General features: G+C 39.7%; 1 protein-coding gene across 1 annotated transcript; it reads right to left on the bottom strand.

Moving 5' to 3' along the window:
- Positions 1–226: 226 nt before the first annotated feature.
- On the bottom strand, positions 227–21,804 carry slc16a4 (solute carrier family 16 member 4). Its single transcript, XM_068733707.1, has 11 exons — positions 21,574–21,804; positions 21,152–21,243; positions 19,510–19,647; positions 15,235–15,367; positions 14,634–14,766; positions 14,326–14,469; positions 13,963–14,124; positions 13,149–13,814; positions 8,718–8,929; positions 5,565–5,658; positions 227–3,515 (listed from the first exon to the last, which is right to left on the bottom strand). The coding sequence occupies exons 4-11, from the start codon at positions 15,349–15,351 to the stop codon at positions 3,307–3,309; spliced, it is 1,737 nt and encodes a 578-aa protein (XP_068589808.1). The 5' UTR covers positions 15,352–15,367; positions 19,510–19,647; positions 21,152–21,243; positions 21,574–21,804; the 3' UTR covers positions 227–3,306.
- Positions 21,805–22,328: the final 524 nt, after the last annotated feature.

The raw sequence follows: 22,328 nt of genomic DNA, 5'->3' as shown, positions 1-22,328 counted from the left end.
ACCATGTGAAATAATTACAAGCATTTTTTGGGTCTACTTTTAAACTCACGGTGGAAATTGATGTAATAATATAGTCTGAATCATGTTGTTTAATGCCGTCAGTGTGTCTCCAAAATGTGTCAATAAAACATGTAAAAGATGTTGCAACTTGTGATTGTTTTTCTCCAGAAGATAGACGTTGGCGTGGTATCAGTTCATTTATTGTCTGAATCAAACAAGAGCAGACTTGAGTCACATGCCAGTTTATTTCAGCTGACTGCGCACTGTTACAAGGCTTAGAAAAGGAACTCGAAGGAAGAACTTGGATATCTATGATTGATTAAGCATGTTTTCTAAACTATCAGTTCAAAAGTCCAAGAGCCAGAGTAACAAAACAGTGCTTTACCCATAAATGCATTTGCTGCAACAAAAACATAAAATCAAACAGAACTCAGTTCATTATCAGTGGTGTTTAAGACATTTCCAGAGGGACATAAAAATTATTTCAAGATATTGCTCAAACATACAATTCCTTAAAATATCCAGATAACTAACAAGTAAAATAATCCCAAACCAAAATCTACTTAAAGCATCATACATTTCATAAAAGATTTATTATGGTACAAAATATTCAGTGGCCCTCAATCACAAAAGCATACTGGTGGTGAATGAAACTCGTGAGCCAAAAGAGCTTTTGTGCATGACTGTCATTATTGAAACAATACAAAGAGCCTTGCTCAGTATTGTGAAAGTGAGATGAGGGGGAATAATTTGGTACTAATTGAGGCAGCATTCTTTGTGTAGAGACTTTCCCTTGCCACAAGAGGGAAGCGTAACAAAACATGTCTGTCACTGGATTCTGGTTCGCCCTCGGTTAAGACATAATGATGGGTGATCATCGTGGTTTCAATTATATAGACAGTCCAAACTATTTTTTATTAATAATAAGCTTCAAGTTGTAGGTAGGTTTCTAATGTGTCTTTGGCTGACATCACAGGAAGGTTAGTAAAGATACAATACAGTACCTTGTAAGGCAAACGGTGGTGAAAAACAAAATATTCACTGAAAACACAAAAACCTCTACTACATTAGAAAAAAGATTGAACAACCATCATACTCCCAAACATAAACACAAAATAATTTTAAATTGCATTGCCATTAATTGACTGCCTGCAGGCACTGTAAGGGCTGGACAACAGTTTCCTACCAGTCCAGTACAGCAAAACATCTTTGTAACACAGTGAGTCAGAGATTAACAGATCCAAGGTTGACAAAATTACTCTTAATCATACACAATGACACAGAAAGCCCTGCTATAATGTCAAGTTATTAAAAGGAGTCATTACTGAACCAGAAAAGGAAGGAGGCAGTGTCTAGTCAGTAGGATTTGAAGAAGTCACTGCTGAGTTCAATGAGTTTGATAAGTTCAAAGAAAGGTGTGTCGCTTGCACTCAAAACTTCAGGTTCTAACACTGTAAACAGGTTACAATGTGTTAGAACCTGATTAAAGAAGTTGAAGTGTCAGTTGAAGTTTAGGCCTAAAATACTTTGAAGTGTTAATTGACTTGTAAGCATTGCTAGAAGCTGAGGTGTGAGTTGAAGTGTTAGCAGCACATATTATACACACACATAATTCCTGAAACGTTCTGAAAAGAAGTTTTAAACAACTGCAATTCCAGAAAAAACATGAGGTATGATACAACTGAACTAATGTTATTAAGCACAAACAGTATTAGATGACGGTATGAATGAGTATGAAGGGGTTAAAGAGAAAAAGAAAATGTTTAAACTTCGAACATTCTGTCCATTACAATACATGGGCAAAAGTTGAAGGAAAGATATCAAAACAGAAGGACAAGTGTCCTAAATGAGATTAACATTTTGAAGTTTAAATGTCTAAGTATGCTGAACTAGTTGACAGACAAAAGAAGCAGCCAGCATATCAATAATAAAGATATTAATATTGTAATATCTCTAAATGCTATAGCACATGCCATACAATCTATCCCTGTGCCTACAATAATCCAGTTGGGGCAAGAGATTATTATAATGAAGTAGTTGCTGCTTTTTGGCTTTGAAGAGCCGGTTGCACATTGTGTCATGGAGGCAGGATGCAACTAGAGGGGAATTTTGCTACCTTTTATTTTTATGTCCAATCAGTGTTGATGGTAAATGTAGTCGTTTGAAGCAATAAATTCCTTGGTGTGTGCTAAATTGACCCAAAAAGCTGATTTTGCAGCTGCAATATGAGTTGCTCTTTCTGTGTCCAGTGACATAGTTCAAGGCATGCTCTAGATGCTGCTCAAAAACACAACTTACTTGTTCTATTTACTTGTATTGCAAACTAGCCACATTTCCAAAATACGAGTGCAGTGGGTGTTTTGGATGAGGACACATTTAGCAGTAATTTGGCTGACTGATATCCAGCCCTATTATTCGAGCCAGAGTATACAGCCGACGAAAGGCAGCGGCTACATTAGACCTGCAAGAGGATATGGCTGGCAGGGACCCTCCGGTGTCAGAAGCTCACGTGCAATGGTACATATAGGCACAGCTGGCTCCGTGAGCTGCAAAAATCAGTTTCCTTTTTCAATATAGGTGTCACTGTGGAATGCATTGCTTTAGTTGTCTACATTTACCTGATTGGACATCCACATAAAAGGCGCCAAATTTTCACTTTAAGTGGTTGTTCAGTAACTATCTGGCATTTAAAAGGTCAGAGATAATGTCATGCAGCATAATCACAACTTGGCCCAAAGTGCATACCAGTGAGTACAGGTTTACAGACACAGGTAAAAGCTTCCACAGAAATCGAGTGAGAAGTATTCCTTCATTGATATGTGCTTCCATTAATGCCATCACAGATTTAAGCTCAACTGCATAGCTTAGTTTCCAGCAATGTTATCTGCAATAAAAAGATGCTGCAAAGTGAATGCAGTTTTGTTGTTGCATTGGAAAACAGATTTAGATTGTGTTTTAACAAGTGGTAGCAAAGCAGCTAGTATTAAAATATGCTGGATGATGTATGTTTCAGTTTGGATGCATGTGCCTCTGATAGGAACAAGAATCGGAAGTAAAATATTTAGCAGAACGGTAAAAGTTTGGCTCTTTAAAAGTTCAACATATTCATCTATTCGCCATCGTCCCGAGAACTGCATGTTCTTAGACATGTTACTGTGGTTTCCTCGGCCCATGATTCGCTCCTGCTGAAATTAAGGGTCACTTGGTCACAACTTTAAGCTGGAGTCTAAGGTCCAAGGTATGCAGGCCCATGGCAAGTTGTGAGCATGCTGGTTCAAGATCGAAGGCCTTCCCTGGGTTTCATTCCTACACAGCGCCGTTCTGCAGGCGGTCGGGGGTGAAGCAGCCGTTGGTCTTACAGCTGCTTTCTGCTCTCTTGGTCCGGGTCACTCTGTTCCTGGCCTTCCAGCGCTGAGCCAGCGGCTCCAGGAACAGAGAGAGAGAGGAGAGCAGATAGCAGAGCCCAGCCAGGTAGAAAGAGCAGTCGTAAGTCTGAGTGTAGTCGTACAGGAAGCCTGCAAAACACAAAAACAGGAACACTTTAAGAGCCTGACTATATATTGAGTAATACACAGCACGTTTCATTTATAGCAACAATAATATATCATGTGGCGACAAGCTGAGGAAGCCTGTTGAAAGTGTTGATGTGGGGATTTCATGCTGTATCTTATTTTTCAAAAGACATTTTTTTAAAACTTGGAATCAATATTGATTCACAGGCACAAGATGAGTTGGGATAAAATCCCTTTGCATGCAAATAAAACAAAGTGTATTTCTTACATTTTTGTGTAAAAATACTAGCACAATGTTTTTTTTAAGTACCCTATAATGACTTTTTGAGTAATTATCAATACAGATTTGTAAATTTCTGTAGAGCCTGTGCAATTTTCAAAAAGTCAGATTTGCAACTGAGGTTGTAATGGAATAATAATACAATACATGTGGGTTAAGGACAGTTTAGAAGGTGCTAAACAAAGTGAAACTCGACTCTAGAGGGTCCCTTTAAACACTTTATATGAAGTGATATTTTATGTGACAAAAGTGACAAAAAAAAGGAAAAAAGTTTGTCGTAATAAGTTAAGATAATAGAAATGTTATAGTATGGTACATCAAAAAATATGTATAGTATGATATACCATAAAAATGTACGTCATAAAGTCATAGTTTGCTATGTCATTAAAAATGTAATTAAAAGGCATAGTATAGTATGACACAATAAATGTCATAAAAAACATCATAGTACCAAAAATTACATTGAGGATGTTATAAAATTAATTTCAGATAGTATTTCTTTCCTGAAATGGATATTTAACTTTTTTTAAAGTGAACCCTTTATGTTTCTAATTTGACACAGTTTTACATTCTTCATACGTCTAGATTACAGAATGGTGAGAGTTCATATTTCTAGCATGCGTGACATAGCATGCGTGACTTGGGTGTAAACTATACTGCAAGTGACTCATAGGTTTCTGTGGTTGTATTTGTCTTTCACTTGACAGAAAAGTACAACCGGACCAGATAATAAGCAGGTTTAATGGACAGTTGTCAATCCGGAAGAACTGGATATGACAACAATGTTGTCACAAGCAAGGACCATAGTTTACCTTATGTCTGTTTCTTACTTGAACAGCAGATATGGTAAACAGAGCCACATGCTATTTCCATACGACCCTAAAGGGGGCCATTAGTCACATTTCAACCCCGAAATCCATATGCTCCTTTGAAGGAACTGCCCAACTTAGTTTACAGGGTCCATGTCAATAGGTCCAAGGGAAGCCCCCGCTTCAACTGGAGCCAAACGTTACCTAAGGGCACGAAGAGTTATTTTTTCCAGATAAAACATGGGTGAATATGTTGTTCAAGCTCGAAGCAAGTTTCAACATTCTATCTATTAAAGATGAAAACTGTTTTTACTGGCACACACAGTGTGTATACATGCTTAACGCAGATCTTGGCAAACCTAGAGACGGCGTAGTTCATGAATCTGCCACAACTTGTTGTAAAAGAAAAACACTGTAACAACCAACTGATTCCAGATTAGAAACGGCCCTCTAAGACTAACAAAGACAATCTGCCATTAGTTAAACAGGGTCACTCAAAGCCTGCCATAAGCACAACACTGTTATTCTACTTGACTCACTTCTAGGCAAGATGACATTTGACCCAGTAACCCCTGTATGCATTTTTGTCAAAGCAACCCCAAAGTCCCAGTCGGCATTAAGGGCTGCCCTAACTATAGGCTGTTTTTCTCCTGTGTGTTTTCACTCTCCATAATGACTGCATGCACACACTTGGAGGCACTGCAAGGAATTCAGGGCCCCATGAAAATATGTGCCTCAACACCCTCCAAAAAATATATGTTCATAAGAAAGACTTATCTACTCACTCAACTCACCTACTCACTCACTCACACCTCACCTCACCCTCTGTGTAACACAACACTTCAGGACAGTAGCGTATGGCTACACATGCAGTGCATATGTATGGGATTGTTATTGTGTGCCTGTAGAAAAGTGGGTTAGCACATGTCTGACTAAAGGTTTTCCATGACGTGATCCACTCACCTGCTAAAGGAGGGCCTGTCAGGCAACCCAGGCCAACAAAGAACATGGAGAAGCCCATGGAGTTGTTGAGTTTCTCTGCCCCCACGAGATCAACCTGCAGAGCAGAACAACAAATTCAACCTACAGCTCTTGTTGGGTCATCTTCTTTCTTTTTTGGAATATTTTATTTTTCCAAGTTTTTTAACCAAGCAAGAGAACGTGCAGAGCTTACAGAACACAGTACATTAAACATTACAAAAAATTACATAACACGCTAAGAAAAAAAAAAAAAAAAAAAAACACAAATACATGAAATAAAATTAAGTAAATAAATAAATAATTCCCCCCACCCGAACAAACCAAAAAACAAAAAAAGGTTGGTGCATAAAGTGACACAGCACAAAGCATATTGTAACTTCAAAGAATTAGTCCTATTGTACTGTTAGTGTTGTACCCATGTACTCCAAATAAGGCTGCCAGATTTTCAAAAATAAATGATATCTTTTTCTGAGACTATATGTAATCTTTTCAAGAGGAATACAACTGTTCATTTCCACAGACCATTTGTCGATGAGAGTGGGGGAATCAGATTTCCATGTCATTGCAATACATTTCCTGGCCACACATAAAGCAATTACTGCAAGTTTAATTTGGGGCTTTGTTAAAGAGGGTCATCTTCTTTCTTAATGGCTTTTTAAAATTGAAACAAAAGTGTTTTGCATGCATTTCAACACTATGCAAATCACATTTCCTTCATATTACTACCATATTGTAACATTGTACAAGACATTTTCCAAAGCCTACAACAATCCTTAAATGGATGAATGTTTTGAGCTTCCTGGTACAACTATTCAACAAGTTCAACATGATAGATTACCTGTCAAAAATGTATGATAAGGATGAAAACAAATACCTGCCTACAGAAGAGGACAAACAACATAAAAACTAAAAAGTATGGTAAGCTTGGGGAAACGGTAGGAGTCTACATTTGACTTGTAATAAATTGTCTAAAACATGCATAAAATCATAGCATTTGGAAGCTTCTCGTTCTGGCACACGAGATGACCAGATGCGTCAAACCTGCTGCTACTCCCATTCATATGGGAGTAGCAGCAGGTTTAGGTAGGGTGGGGCATCTTTTTGTTTACGCTTGAATTACATTAAATGCACATGTCTGTTAGCAAAATACCAGTAAAAGGTCATCTGAGATCACATCAGATCAACACTTGCCAAGTCAAACAAGGTAAAATGTCCGCATGTTTCAGGAGATGTAAACACCTGACGATACAGGACACTCGCTGACTTAATATGTTGTTCCACCCATTAAGACAGTTGGAAACAGTCTGCTTCAAGGATACTTTTCTATCTCAGTGTGTGACACAATGATGTAATGAAGCCACAATTGATAAAACAAAAGTCTCAACACACAAATACAGTTATTGTGATTTAAACAGATTAGAGAGAGTGATTACTGTAGGGGTCTTGCTTGGTAAATTAACTACACACACTGATAATATGGTGAGACTGACACTGGCGGGATTCTGCGGGATCAAATGATATTGAGAGAGCACACTGTAGCACGTATTATTTAATTGTCTTTATTGATTTTCTAAGGGACAGTTTTCATTTGAAATTTGTTCAGAATCACTTTCTATCTGCCCTGCAGTGCCTTGTAATATGATAAAGAAACCATGACTGTATATCTTTCTGGAATTCTTTTTTACACCAAGTGTCTAGTTGAGACATTTCTTAGACCTGTGAATTTCAATAAAGGTTAGGTAACTGTTTATTTTATGGGTCTGAAAACTTCCTAATAATTTACTATCAAGTTCCCTTTAATAATTATGTAAATTGGAACTCTTTATGGAAAATAGTCCTTAGCTATTTGAGTTTAGTTGTGTTGAGTTCATAAGCAGTTAATGATTTCTAGAGCAATTTCCTTTAAAGAGCTGCTCCATTTATACTCACCATGCTGCATCAGTCCACCACTTTGGTCCAGACTCAAATATTTAAAAAAACATTTAATGGATTGCCATGACATTTTGTAGAGATATTCATGGACCCCAGACGATGGACTGCACTGACTTTGGGGATCCCCTGTCTTTTTCTCTAGTTCCACCAGCAGGTTAAAGTTTTCCTCCATGGAATATCTCTACTTGAAAGACTGGCACACATTTTTTTAGAGAAATTCATGTTCCCCTCATGCTGTTCCTCTCAGACTGTAATAACTATGGGGAACACATTGTTTCATCTAGCGCCATCATCTGTCAAAGTTTGTACATATCCAACACTTTGGTTTGTGGCCAAATACTTCCAAAACTATTCCCATCAGCCTCAGCTTTACTTTGTGTTTAGTGCTAAATAGCAAATGTTAGCATGTTAACACAATTAACTAAGTTAGTGAACATGGTAAACACCTGCTTAGTATCAGCATATTAGCATTGTCATTGTAACCATATTAGCATGCTGATGTTAGTGTAGCTCAAAGCACCGCTGTGACTAAGTACAGCCTCACAGAGGATATTTGCTTTGCCCGTCTGTCTGGTATTTTAGTGCCAGTGCGATGATCAGGTGAAAAGAAAGTCGCAGATGGGTAGGAGGTTCATTCAAATGAGGCAGCACAAAGTGAGTTGTTGGTATTTTGGTGGAATTTGTCTTAGACATTGGGCTGAGAATAGACACCTCAGAACCACATCCGTTTCTGCCGCTACCAATGTCCTGCCAATCATTCGACTTTATCAACAATGGCAAACACAATACTTGGAGTAAATGTGCAGTGACAACACAGTAACACTAAAAATGGAAATTAACAATTTCAATAACTCTTCAAGCCTCTTTCCATTTGTTGAACCATTGTCGTCATGCATCTCTATGATTGGCACAGCGGTTTCAGAGTGAGGAGACAAGTGAGGTGACTGGCTGAGAGTTTATTTATTAATCACCAAACCCTCTGATCTATCATCCACATCGCCCAGCGTCTGCACTTAGAGATGCCCAAGAACTTCCGTTTTTCCCTCATCGTTGGGCTTGGCCTTTAAAACTGAGCCATTAGTCTTGTTTATTCATTTCAATTCTTCCTAGTGAATTATATATAAAAAATATCAGGACCTGTGAAGTAAAGCATCAAGAGTACAAATGCATAGCATGCATGTTCAAATAGGGTGGTCTCCTTACTAGAACAGGCAGGAGCAGAGCCATGTATCCACCACAGAAGATGGCAAAGAAGATAGCGTAAAACATCAGCAGGATGTAAGAGGTTGCCAGTGGGGAGAGCAGGTTGACCAGGCCACAGAGGATCAGGTAGGCCTTGTGGTAATGGTATTTATGGAACAGGTTCTTGTCTGTCACCCAGCCCGAGGCCAGCTGGGCGATGGTCTCTGTGATACCTGCAACGAAGGCAAAACGTGAGGCTTCGAAATGTCAAAGAAAAACTAAGTCTTGGGAGTGAGAGCAAAAGGGTAACACATAAGTGAAAAGGAGACTTCAGTATAAACGGTCAGCTTCCCTTTTTTTCCTTAGGCTTTGATTGTCTTATTGTTTGTTTTTAAAAGTATGTACACTTTGGAAAGCGTTATTGATACAGAGTTGATTAACCTGGTTGAATAAAGTAAAGTAAGAAATTCCTCACTGTCTCTTTAAGGAAGGAGTGAGAGAAGAGAGGCAGACTGGGGAATGCATACAATAAAATATTCAGGTATAAACTGCTCTTTGGTAATGGAGTTTTTGATGGAATCCAAAAAACAGAGCATCACTGCTCTCTTCACCTTTAGATAAAAATGTCTTCAATAATCACAAAGCTTCACATTTAACATTTAGAAAACAGATCCAATCTACAGCCACAGATGTCCAGGACCAGAGTAATTAACTGAATAAAGCAGACTGATTATTAAGCATTAGGAAAAATCTAATTGCCATGTAATTTTGAAAAGACATTCATGGTTCCCAGATAATGAATCCCGAATCCTTGGGTGATCCCTGGCTTTTCCTCTAGCGCCACCATCAGGTACACATTTCTGTTTTTTAGTGAAATATCTGGAAAACTATTGAATGGATTACCATGACATTTAGTGTACTGCAAAGTTCAAGTGCAGCTAAGGTAATGAGGGTATTTACCAAAGGTTACATTCAGGGACTTGTGAGCATTCCTTTAAAATCATACAGTTATTGTCTAAAAACAAAGATGTGAGGCGGAGGTGTGCGTGTGTGCGTGCGTGTGGATGGGGCAGACACAGAATATGAGAGAAGAATGATGCGCTGCAGCTAAACTACACAGGTCTGCATGAATAACAAACGGGACATCTAGACAAATCTATTTTGAGTCCCGGTTGTTCCTGTCCTCTGAAACAAGAATGTTTCCACAAACAGTGGGTGGCAACATATCCTTTGTTAACATCTGTATTACACTTGCAACATCCAGGCAAACTACTCATTATGCACTCCGTAGCATCTGATTGATTATTTGCTCCAGTCGGGTATGATGACTGGGCAGATATGTGCTGTTCTCTGCTGAGGTCAACTGGAACGCGATAGGCAGTGCGGAAACTGCAGTGGTGTATTGACCGCCGCAGGAATAGCTACAAGCAGGCAGCGCTGAGCCATTGATCAATAAAACAAACTGGTTCTATGCAGATCACAGTTACCCATCCTCTGCTCAGCCTCTGCACCACAACTGCACAAGCTGCAGCCACTGACACTCAGTTTGAAACAGATGAAAGTTCAGCTGAATATGGATGAGTTTGCATACAGTATGTGTTGCCACGTAAAGTATGCAGATTTATCTTTATTGTGAAAAAATGTTAAATTAATCAACAAGTTGATGTAATTAATGATGATCAGCTACATCTTCACTCTTCAAGGCTTTGACTGAAGTCCACATGAATGAAAAACAAAATGCCTCGTCAGTGAACACCTCTACTTTCCTTACGTAATTCTAGAGCATTTCTCTCCTCTGAGGTTAGAAAGATGACATGAGGCAGCTGTGCTGTGTTTATGTGTCCTCCTCTAGTGACCCAAGACAGTGTCCCGGGGTGTCCCTGCTTGCACACAGACAAGTTGTGAGTTTGTTTGTGTGTTTTAGCCTCAGCAGGTTGGTTCAGCCTGCAGCTGTTCTTGTTCAAACTCAGTCCACTGCAGTTTAAATTTGGGCTCTCCAAGTAGCACCTTAAGCCAACTGCATCAGGGACATTGTTAGTTCTCCCCGTAGAGCTGACAGGTAGAGAAGATGTATATTTTTTGCATGCTTCTCAGGGTTAACCGACGAGGGAGGGGGAGATTGCAAGGCATGGAGAGGTGTCATTCCTTTTGCTTCAAGGAGGGATATTTTGTCACTAGATTAAAGCAAAGCGGTTATAAGACATGTTGGTTTTCCCAGCTTCTCGGAGGTGGAAGTTGGCTTGTCTTGGCTCCTCTTTTGTACGTATTCAGCCTCAAAAATACTGCAAAGTATAAGCCACTTCAGGACTGGACTCAAACAAAATTGGGAGCCCCTCTTGTCACCACGCCAACAATTTTACTCAGTTAGGTGTTGCTTAGCAACTCCAGTTGGCTCCGGTGTTGGTGGCTGAGGGTTGACGAACAGACTGACCCGGACGACAGTGGCCTCCCTCGCTCAGCCGAGTCAATGGGCTTCTATGACAAGTGCTAGTTCGGGGAAAGAGGGACAGCGGGACACTGGGATGGTGGCTTTGTGGTATGGGTGGCACCCCGTCTCTCTAGCTCTGTCTCTCTTTCAGTGCACATGACCAGAGAATGTGACTGAACAAACGTGTCTGAATCAAAAGAATCAGTCAGTCTTGCTGCTCGCTGGCACTGATCGCTGGCGTGAAGCTCAGAAGTGACCCCGTAGACCATCAGGGAACTTTCTATGTCCTCTGGTTTTTGTCATAGAAACAATGTAGAGACTGGTTTAGGGCCCATAAAGCCTATTTGCCAGTTAATTTTAGTTAATCCCGTCTAATTTTATACAGCAGTGTTATTTGACACCCATCTTAGTTTTGGCTTAATCCTCCAACAGTGGTTATATTCAGCTGCACCAATGTTGACAAGAGAAAACACTGCATATTAACAGGCCATCTGCATACCGTACATTAAAATTACTTTGCTTTTTGGGACACCGAAACAGTCCTTTAGGTAATTTAAACTACTTCCCCCAAAAGCCGAGGCATTGATGCATAGTTCAAACAATTCAATTTAATTTCACACAACTTTTTGTGTTACTATGACAATAGCGTCCCTCACATCATCTCCCTTTTTTACATCACTGAAGAAGTGATAATTGACATGACCATTTAACTGTAATTATTCTTAACTAAAAAGCACCTTTCATCAAAGGTATTACTGTCTGGAGCGGCCTTTAGCTCACCCTGTAGAGACTTGCAGCCCTTTGCTGCGTGTCATCCCCTCTTTCTCCCCCTTTCCTGTCATTCTCAATGAAGGCAATAAAAAGACCTAAAAGATTATTAAAATGTTATACCATCTCTGTTAGTCGAGGACAGATTAGCAATGGATAGATTACAAAACAGAAGCCTGTAACTCATAAACGCACGACACCGTCTGGAGTATTTCAATTATTCACAAAGCCTGACGAAGCAATCTTCAAGAATTACATGCACAGGCAGTGGTCAAAATGTTAATGCTGCTTTCTGTAAATAATGGAGTGGCCTCATCAATGGCATACTGCTAAACCCACCCACCCATCCTGGCCAGTGGACCAAAGTTCAGCTTTTATGTAAGCACATTCATTACATAAGACTGCAGAGTCTGAGCAGCTCACAAATAATTAATGCCTAAAAGTTGACTGAGGACTTTTTTTGCATCGCTTCCTAAACCCAGTCCTAAAGAAACCTGGATCTCCCTTTTCAAAGTCACTGTGAAATCCCTGCTGGAAGCCACATTCAAAGACAAATGGCAGCAATCCACTGTCTATTCAATCAGGAGTCTTTAAGATTTCTAAAGAGCATCCACATTTTAGACACAGTCAATGCAGACTGGCGTTTAACCCAGAAGAGGAAAATGTATGCAACACCTTTTATGATGAGAATAGTTTCATTGATAAAATCCACCGGTTTCAAATTTAAAACAATTAAAGTACATCTTAATAGAAAAGTATGACAATGCTTCTATACGTAAGAGGTGAAGTTGTGCTTGATTTCAAACTCAATTTATAGGAACAATCATCATAGTTTAATTGTCAAAATCAATCAAATCTGATGATGAGATCATTTGCATAATCAGCAAAATAGTTTGTTGTTTTGGATTTCCCAAAATATAGTTTTGGGAAATCCATTTGGTTCCACAAGCCATAACGTGTTCACTGAAGATTTGACGGTGTGATTTAAATTAATGAGCTTTAGAGTTCCTCGTTGGAGGATTTTGTTACCTTTGGACCGAACCAAGCTAGCCGTTTCCCCCTGTTTTCAGTCTTTATGCTAAGCTATGCTAGCTGGCTGCAGCTATATTTACTCTGCAGACAAATGATTGGTATCAATCTTCTCAACTTCTGTCAAAAAAAAAGAGAGTAAGCTCTATTTCCCAAAATGTCAAACTATTCCTTTAAGTTGGATCTTAAAATCATAGTAGAACATAGTTGACCAATGGGGGCCTCACCTGCCACAGAGATGATGAAGGAAGCGTCCATGGCATTGATGCCCAGGGTTCTGGCTCGAGCAGACAGGTGGAAATAGGGGATGAAGTAGGCCAGCTGGCTAAAGACCAAGGACCAAGTGTAGATACAAAAGAAAGGGTCCTTTAGCAGGGAGAAATCCAGTACTTTGGTTTTTCTAATGGTCACCTCACTCGGAGTGCTGGCATGCGAGGGAAATCCAACAGTGGTGGACCCATTCATGCTGCCATTGAGCTCCGATGAGATGTCTGGAGATGTGGGTTTACACTGACCCAAGTCATGGTGAGGCTCGTGTCCATTCACACCATTGAGGACCAGTCTGGTTAGTTCAGGGTTCACTGAGTGGTCCTGGGGTCCCTGAGTACCTTGGCCCCCCAGGTTCTCAGGGTCCCCGTGAGGAAGAGGAGGAGGAAGAGAAGGAGGGGATGGCAATGAATCTGCTTTGGAGATGCCATTGGATAAGTGAGAGGAGCCATTCAAGCAGCTCTTAGTGTATTCCTTCTCTGAAGAGCTCTTAAGGGATGCAGCAGGGCTCTTTTGAATAGGAGAAGAGGTAGGGTTTGAAACAGAAGGCTTCACATAGATTGGTCGCAGGAGCATCCCAGTGGCCACCAGATTCAGCATGAGACCGCCAAGAATCAGCATTGCACCTGTGGGTGACAAAGAGACCTCAGGACCCAAAATGTCACCTTGGATATGCTCTATTTCTACCTACACAAAAAAGGAAATACACCAGAAAACATACTCACATACATTATACAGTGAGCACCAGTCATTAACAGATTTTTTCCTGCATACCTTGCCAAGCATACTTGTCCAGGAGCAACTGAGTGAACGGAGCAAGTGCAAAGGTCAAACCCATCCCAGAACGCCCAATCGCATACGCTGTTGCTAACCTCCTTCGGAAGTATAGCGCTGTGACGACCGAGAAGGATTGGTAAAGTAGTGCAAAACCAATTCCTAAGAAGAATAAGGAAGGTTATCATTGTCAGACACTGTGTCTTCAACAGGAATGTGGGCAGACAATATAAACGATGAATCTAGATAGATAGGAAGAGTTATCCTCGTGCAGAGGACACGTTGGGTTGGCTTTGTGGTTTTAGAGTCATCAGCAGGTGAGCCTCATTGAGGCATTTTGGCATACCACAAATTTCTACTCACCAACTATCACTCCCATGCTGATGTAGAGGAACACCACACTGTTGGCGAAAATACTGAGGAGGAAGCCTCCACTAACCAGCAACGCCCCAGTGATGGAGGTCACCCTGGTTCCTAGCTTGGCACAGGCCACAGAGGCAAGGGGTGCTAGAGAAGAAGCACAAAGACGTAGAATGTTTTTCTATGTGTAAATATGCAGAGGGAAAGTAGCTTCAAACAGTAAAATATCATTGTCTTTATATTCAGTCTTTAAACTCAATGCAGGGCTGTGAAGGGGACGCAGACAGAGTTGGCTTCATTCTGATACAAACCTCCAGACAGACGCAGACTGGACATGATGGAACCAATCCAGCTGATGCTTTCTGATGAGCCTCCAAACTCATCTTGGAATGCCACAAAGAAGATGCCAAAACTCTTCAGTGTTCCCATCACTAGGACGTTTACCTGCAGGGACACACACACACACACACACACACACACACACACACACACACACACACACACACACACACACACACACACACACACACACACACACACACACACACACACACACACACACACAAATAATGGGAGGGAGATGAGATCAGTGCAAACAAAGAGTGCAAGTAAGGTAAATACAAACATTTTCGTCATTTTGTCTTCTTGTTACAGAATGTGCTTTGTAAAACTTACATATGGAGACTAATAAATCAACAATTACGGAGTGAGAAGTATATTTTTAGTCTTTTTGCTGCTACCATCCTATCTAGAACTTGTTGAAAAAGGCCAGAAACCACATCATTGCCACACAATATACCTGGATTTGAGTACAATGTTTGGGAAAGCTAAACGCTTGTTGGTCGAAAGTAATGGGCTGAATATTTGCATGTTTGAGATATGAGAGATCATAAACAACTGAGGTGAATATACCAGGAAGCAATGCAGCACCACCATCCAGCCCCAACCTCCATCTGGAGGATCCTCATAATGGATCTCTTTTTCCTTCTCCTTCTTAGAGGCCATGGCATCCTTCCTGAAAAGGTTCATGGCTGCCTTGGTTTCACTAGAAGAGAAAAAAGGAAACAAAACATCAATAACTTCAAAATCTCATAGGTTGTGTAATCAGAAGCATTCAACACATCACAAGCCGTATATATTCTGGCATAACAAGCAAGATCATTCTTTAGAAAGCTTGATTATTTTCTAGGTTTGCTATTAATCTTTTCTTCAGTAAAGTGCTTTTACTTCAATCAACTTTACAGAAAACTGTGGACCAAAATACTAATCTAAATCTTTTTTACCCTTTCAAAAAGACAGATGATGTTAGATATCAATCTGTTATGATCCTGAATGATTGTGTAAGGATGACAGACAGTAGACAGTAATACTTGTTAACCCTCCTGTTATGTTCGTTTCTCATGTACAGCAATGATGTTCCTGGGTCAATTTGACCCGGTGCATGTTTAATCATCCAAAAGTGGTCAGAAACCAAAAAATCCTAATAAATATAGTTTGTACCTCATCACCAACTCCATTACTAACAATTCAATCAGTATTTAGTGGAATGGAGTTATTCACCCCTCCATAGATCATAGTTCAATGAGGATAACTCACTCGATATAAATTGCATCAGTCTACCATAACATGTATTTTTTTCAAATGTTTTTGAACATTTTGAAACTTTCTTTTTTTCATGGGGTGATATAGATACAGTAAATAGAGATGAGACACTTCTGCTGTTCAGGGTCATATTGACCCGCTCACTCAAATTCAAGCCAAATTTGTATTGAAAGTAAACTTGATTTATGTTTATCTATAGTGTTAAGAAACATACATTTACAAAAATTAACAAGAGATGAGCACAATGAACGAGGTGTGTGTGTCTGTGTTTCTGTGTCTACACAGCACACGAGTGACATGTCGTCACGGTGTGCTTTGTTCAAATAAATTTTGGCACTGTCTTTATAATATTTTCGGCAGACAGTCTTGGCTGACGTGTATTGGGTGAGGATGACCACTGTATTTCACAGTTTTTGACAAGAATGTCTCGCTTGGAGGAACAGGTATATCAGTTTCTTCATCTGATGGTTCATAATCAGTACCATTATAATCTGAATTGACCTCAAGATGGTCTTCATCTTCAGACACATCCTCCTCTATGTCACTGTCGTGATCACGGATGTGCTCCAGAGCCTCCAGGGCTGTCATCCTTTGTTTCTGTTGCTCATGTTGTCCTACAGTAAGCTGCTGTGTTGTATGCATCTACAGAGTGTAATGTTGGTAGGACTCCCAAGCAACCCTCCCCTGCTAAGTGTGGGCGGAGTTTTCCTGCGGGAAAAAATACTTTAAAATATTTTTTCCAGATTTTCAAACGGGTCAATTTGACCCGCAACATAACAGGAGGGTTAAGTCACTGAGTTGTGAAACAAGTCAGTTACAGTGCAACGAAACATGGTTAATTTTCCACCTCTTTTTCTCTTATTACAGCTACTGCATGGGACTCAATGTCTCAGCAGTGTTTGCATTAGGTGCAAATATTCAATCATTTGTATCTCGAAGCTTCTTGTCAGCACTTAACAGCATGATCTTGGCATGATTGGCTAGTTTTCTTTGGTGGTGATGAACTTTGTAATATTTTGTAGCTGTATTTTGTTTTAAGAACGAGATGTACTGCAGTTTAACTTGGCACCTCAACAGGAAATGTGTGACATTGATTTACTATGAGCCTTTCTTGGAACTGAAATAAATAGGAGGAAAAAAATCAAAGAACATAAGTAAGTTATAAAAAGTGGAATACAAATACATATAAACAAAATAATAAACAAGTAAATAAAAATATGTGGAAGTATAAAGAGAAAAATAAATGCAGTAAGTATTTTAAGGATTTTCATTTATTTGTTAATGTATTTTTATATATATATATATATATATATATATATATATATATATATACATACACACACAGTATATATATATATTATATTTGTATATATATATTGGAATATGACATTTTTATATAGTGTTATTTATTTATTTGTATCCCTTTATTTTTCCTTATTCATTTCCCTATTGCTTTTGTTATTCCATGAAGGGCAAAGCTGTCAATCAACTGGCTTTGGGCGGGCCTTCCAGCCCAGGTTGAGTAGTCAATTCCTGCAGACATGAACCGATGCTTTGAGAAAGATCTGTCTTCAGTCTGGCAGGCTACATGACATGTCCACTTTATTACATGGCACGATCACCACACTGCACATGCACAGGTCTGGTGTCACAGACTGTCTGGTTGTCACTGGAGGTGAAGATATAAATGCAATCCAGAAGGGTCAAGTAAAGTCAACAGGTAGTATCATTTTCATACAAAGTTAGAATATACATTATTACTATTCTGCTGTAACTGTATCATGTGACTGAAGTACATCAGATCCAATACTGACCATTGACCAGGACATACAGTCTTAATGAAACCTGAAGAAATCAAGGTGTGACATGACTGCCCAGCCTCATATGCTGGAAAGCAAAAAGGTCTTGAACAGATTAGAAGGAGAGAGCATAGTAAAGCTGTGTTTATCACCAGTCCTTTGTAGCCTGCATCACTAACTCAGTCCGACTAAGACATGTATAAGAAACAGAGACCACATTAGGCAGAGAGCACAGAGCGGATTAAAAGGGGAATGAATTGGGCCAGTGTACTGCGAGGAAAGTATTTCTCCCCCATGTGCTGTGCACAGGTTTTCCTCAGAGTGTGCTTGAGTGCATGTTTGTGAATGTGCTGGGGGTCTGAGCTTTTGAGCGATGGGGGATTGGAGATCAGAGCTTTGTAGTGCGGTATTACAGTTTATTTCTCAAAAGTAAATATTAATGTCAATGAACATGTCAGTGTGATCGGAATGACAAGTCCTTGTGTCATTCTTTACAAACAAGATAGTCAAAATGCTTAGCCATGTTGTCAATGTAACAGTGTGCTCTGTCAGTATATTAAATGTACCATGTAGCAACTGAGAATAACACCATGTTATTGCACACTTCCACCATGAGATTCTCTCTCCAACTTGTACATTCTTCTTCTAGTATAATATAGGATTTTAGTAAGGTTAATGGTGAATAATGCCCAAATGTCCTAAATCTGTCCCTATATGACATATACTATAAATTAAAAAAGCATCCCAACAACCAACGACACACTTTTCAACTCCACCTTCTGAAAGCTAATCTACGAGTCCAAGTTGGTGCATAAAGACTGAGCAAACTGAAAAAAATAAGTCTTAAAGGGGCCCTGTGGAGTTCTTGTAAACAAAAGTTCTGTGTTACCTTGAGCTCTAAAAACTGTGTCGAGAACATTTCCTTCTTCATACCACATGTGTTTTGAATCACGCAATGTTGACATCCATGTTTACAAGCTTGTTAGAGTATTGCTGCATATCTTGTTGATCACTGGAATGGTGTGAAGTTATTGGCAGGACTATGTGTTAAATCACTCATGTGCAGCATGCAGACACCGGCTTCATGGCTCAACTAGAGATCAAAAACCACACAGGGAACCTTTTACAAACAAAAGCCTTAAAGGGAAGCCTTAAGAATTGTTAAACAATTTTGGAAAATGCTTTTTCCTTTATTGGAATGCCAGTCTGTCAGAAATCAATCCCCATTTACTATATAGTGCACTACTGTCCTCAGTTTTCACTGTTTGAATTCTGAGCGTAAAACAATGCAACGTAAAAAAAAAAGTACATGACTTTCTGCTTATAATCCCACAGTACAATATGTTGCATTTAATAGATGCTAAAGTCACAGCTGTCAGTGAAGATGCAAAATAATGATCATCCATAAGTGTCCAAAATCTCAGTTTACTGCTCACTATAGAGAAAACTACTGTATGTTATATGGGAAGAACTGGGTGACCACCAGAGTTACCAGTGCAATGACAAGGACACAATCCTTAATAGGCTTCTTACCTGCAAAAACTGCCACAACAACAACAACAACAACAAAACCCTAACACATCGATAAAAGCCTCTCCTAACTACTCATGAAGCATTATTCAGTTTCATCTGCAGGCTCATTTAATGCTTCAGAACACATCCTAGATACCCACCAAGTAACTAAATATAACATGCGGAGAACCCTCTATGGTTAGTTGTTAACCTGAGCAGCGACAGCATCAGCAGCACACGATAACAGTTATTCTTAACTGGCTAGTTGAGTTACCTGTTAGTGCTGATTTGGTAGTATGCCTGAAGCCTCTGGAGGTGATGAATAAACTCAGGAGTCCTATTCTCCAAGTGTCATTCTCAGGTTGGTTGAAGGGCACTTGTAATTATGGCTGCATCAAGATTAGCTTTACGCCTGCAACAAGGAGTGGACCATGATAAGATACAAGAACATGAGGAAAAATGGATGAAAATGAATACATGTGCACGCTCACATCTCTGAAATCTAAAGGCAGATACATAACTAGCACTATCTACACAACAAGGTACAATTTGGTGCCAATTCATCTTGTTGATAGAATATTTCACTATTCCTCAAAACTCATTCTCTGGGTACTACAAATTTCTGTGCAAAATTGAGTGGCAATCTATCTAACTGTTGAGATATTTCAGACCGAAATGACGAATCTATCGGCACATCACTACTGCCATTTTTAGAGCCATGATGTTACATTGTCAAAAAACTTTTTAAAGATTGTCAAAGGAAATTGCCCGCCAAAATAGTGTTCTAACTTCAATCCATCTGTAACACCTGTAATTATCAATATATTCAGATTTTAAGTGTGATTTTTTCTTATTATGAGACATAGTTACAAGTGACTAATTGCACAAGATGTTAAGACATTTGATCAACAATTGCAAACTTTGAAGTATGTGGCCCATGATGGGATGCAGCAATCGTGCTTCAGGTGGCAATCTGACTCAAAAGATGTGTTACACTACAAAGAATGTTGCGCTCTTCTTCTTCCCTCTTTGTGTTTCCATTTACAATGAGAAATAATAACAAAAAGTTTGAATTGCTAATAACATAGTTAAAACATAGTAATGAAGAAAAGCCATGAGAAAAGCAGAATTGAGGATCGGGTAGGTAATTCGGTACGGCAGTCAACAAGAGTCAGCCGTGCCTTCAACAGATGAATGGAGTGGCAGTATGGAGATATGAGGTGACACCTTAGTACAATCTAATCAATTTTGTGGGAGGACGAATTTGATTTGATCACATGTAGTCAGGCTCTTCTTGCTCTTTGGTTTGTTTTAATCTGGAAAAAGATTTAAACAGGAAACAAGGTTTTGCACAAATACAAATAGGGCGGAAAGAAAGATTCTGCTTGCATACTAGTTACAAATTTTACTCCAAAATTTGAAAAACATTTATGTTCTGCAATGTGTAAAAGTATTAAAGGGGATAGTCATATGTAGCCTGTAAAAGTGGTTTTATCTCAATTCTTTCCTGTAGATTACTTCATCAGCCAAACTACTAATTTGCAAGAGTTTGCATTTCTTCATGGCTCTGCATTACAGTAAATCGAGGAAAACTGTTACTCTAAAAAAAGATTGGCTAAAAAAAGTCAGTTTATGAAAATTTGTTTTTAATAACTTTCTCTTAATTTCCATTATTTCTTCCTGTCTGCCTGATTATTTTGTCAATCAATATAAACCAAAATTCACAACCTGGAGCCTCCAACTATATGACCACAGCCTTACTTCTACATTAAGTTGTGAGGAAAAGCAGACGTCAGTACTGAAGAATTGTGAGATTATATAGTAAATGCAGGGTGTTTTGCTGAAAGCTTTTGGCTTAGACCTCGGAGGCACACCCAAACCCGTATTATTGTGGGGAGAAAACAGGTAGGTCTTACCGTGTGTAGCTGTGAGCTGGTTATCTTCACGCTGGTTGATATCTTCACTTCACAGGCCTGTTGCATTGTGGCCCTCGCACAACTCAAAACTGCTGGGGAGGCGAGAAAAGGGTCGTTCAAGCAGATGCGACAATTCGGGCCCCTTGAGCGGTAAATTGCGTCATTGGACGTCTTGAGATTGAGCTGTACGATAAAAAACAGTCACACACATGCACACTGACGTGGGTGAAAACTTTTAAAACCAAATATAACTTTCAAGGGTCGCAGAGGAAAACAGTTTGGATGGTAACTTGTGCTTGACTTCTCAGGGAAGGGAGTTTGGTGTAACAAACATTACAATCTAAATGTGAATAGAATGTTTTTGTTAGGTCAACTTGTATTTAAAACAATTAATTGGCTTGTATGTGCAAATGAGTCCATACCTGAAATCTCCTTCAGTCCTCGACGCGCTTCTGCCCCAATATTCAATTAGTTCAATTTGACGCGTAATTTGGGGTTTTCTCGCTCCGGGTTTGTGCGTCCCAGAAGGATGTGCGCATCACCAGTGAGGGACTTTATGGCAGAGAGAGATTGCTGCGGGAGCTTTTTCTCCGGGGATGACCGTGCCATAACTTTGCCTCTATGAGCGAGTCTCTCTGAGTTGCGTCTCACATCGCAGCCTCAACACCGCTGGCTCTGCTGAGGAGCCGCAGAAAGCAACGCGTTCACTGAGGAGAGCCACGTGACTGAGACGTAGCAGTGAATCTCATCAGAGAGAGAGGAAGAGAGAGAGAGCGAGAAAAAAAAGCTCTGCGGTGAAAACAGAGATGCATGGTCAAAGGCAGTGCGCCACCAAGACGCACTGGCAATCTACAAGACATGCAACCACATGAACAGGACACGCAGGTTTCTGATCAATCAAACCTGGGCAGTATTCCTTCGATTGGCATAGCCTACCTTCACCCTGAGATGAGTCAAATCTCCCTGGTGAATGTAAAACAAGTAAACACCTGGCGCCTCCCGGCTACCTGTTCCTACATGCTCCCACATAATCATTATATGCGTGAGATCCTTCCACTTCATCACAGATTTGATTACTGATTGCGAAATAAATGTTTTTGTTTTTGTTTCTATTTCTGGGATTAACGACATGCAGCTGCCACAGAAAATCAATTGGTTAACAACAAAACACCGATCA

The sequence above is a fragment of the Cebidichthys violaceus genome, unplaced genomic scaffold (assembly GCF_023349555.1).
Source record: "Cebidichthys violaceus isolate CVI_PGR_0920_01 unplaced genomic scaffold, fCebVio1.0.p SCAF_6, whole genome shotgun sequence".
Classification (NCBI taxonomy): domain Eukaryota; kingdom Metazoa; phylum Chordata; class Actinopteri; order Perciformes; family Stichaeidae; genus Cebidichthys; species Cebidichthys violaceus.
Note: the sequence above shows the minus strand (reverse complement) of the source record. Positions and strands in the feature narration are given on the sequence as shown.

Bases quoted from the DNA above. Each gene is read 5' to 3' on its own strand.
- slc16a4 (XM_068733707.1), bottom strand. From the start codon at position 15,351: ATGAACCTTTTCAGGAAGGATGCCATGGCCTCTAAGAAGGAGAAGGAA. The intron at 14,767-15,234 runs GTATATTCACCT...GTGTCCCTGCAG, and splicing joins TGGTGCTGCATTGCTTCCTG to GTAAACGTCCTAGTGATGGG. The intron at 13,815-13,962 runs GTATGCAGGAAA...TGTCACCCACAG, and splicing joins GGACAAGTATGCTTGGCAAG to GTGCAATGCTGATTCTTGGC.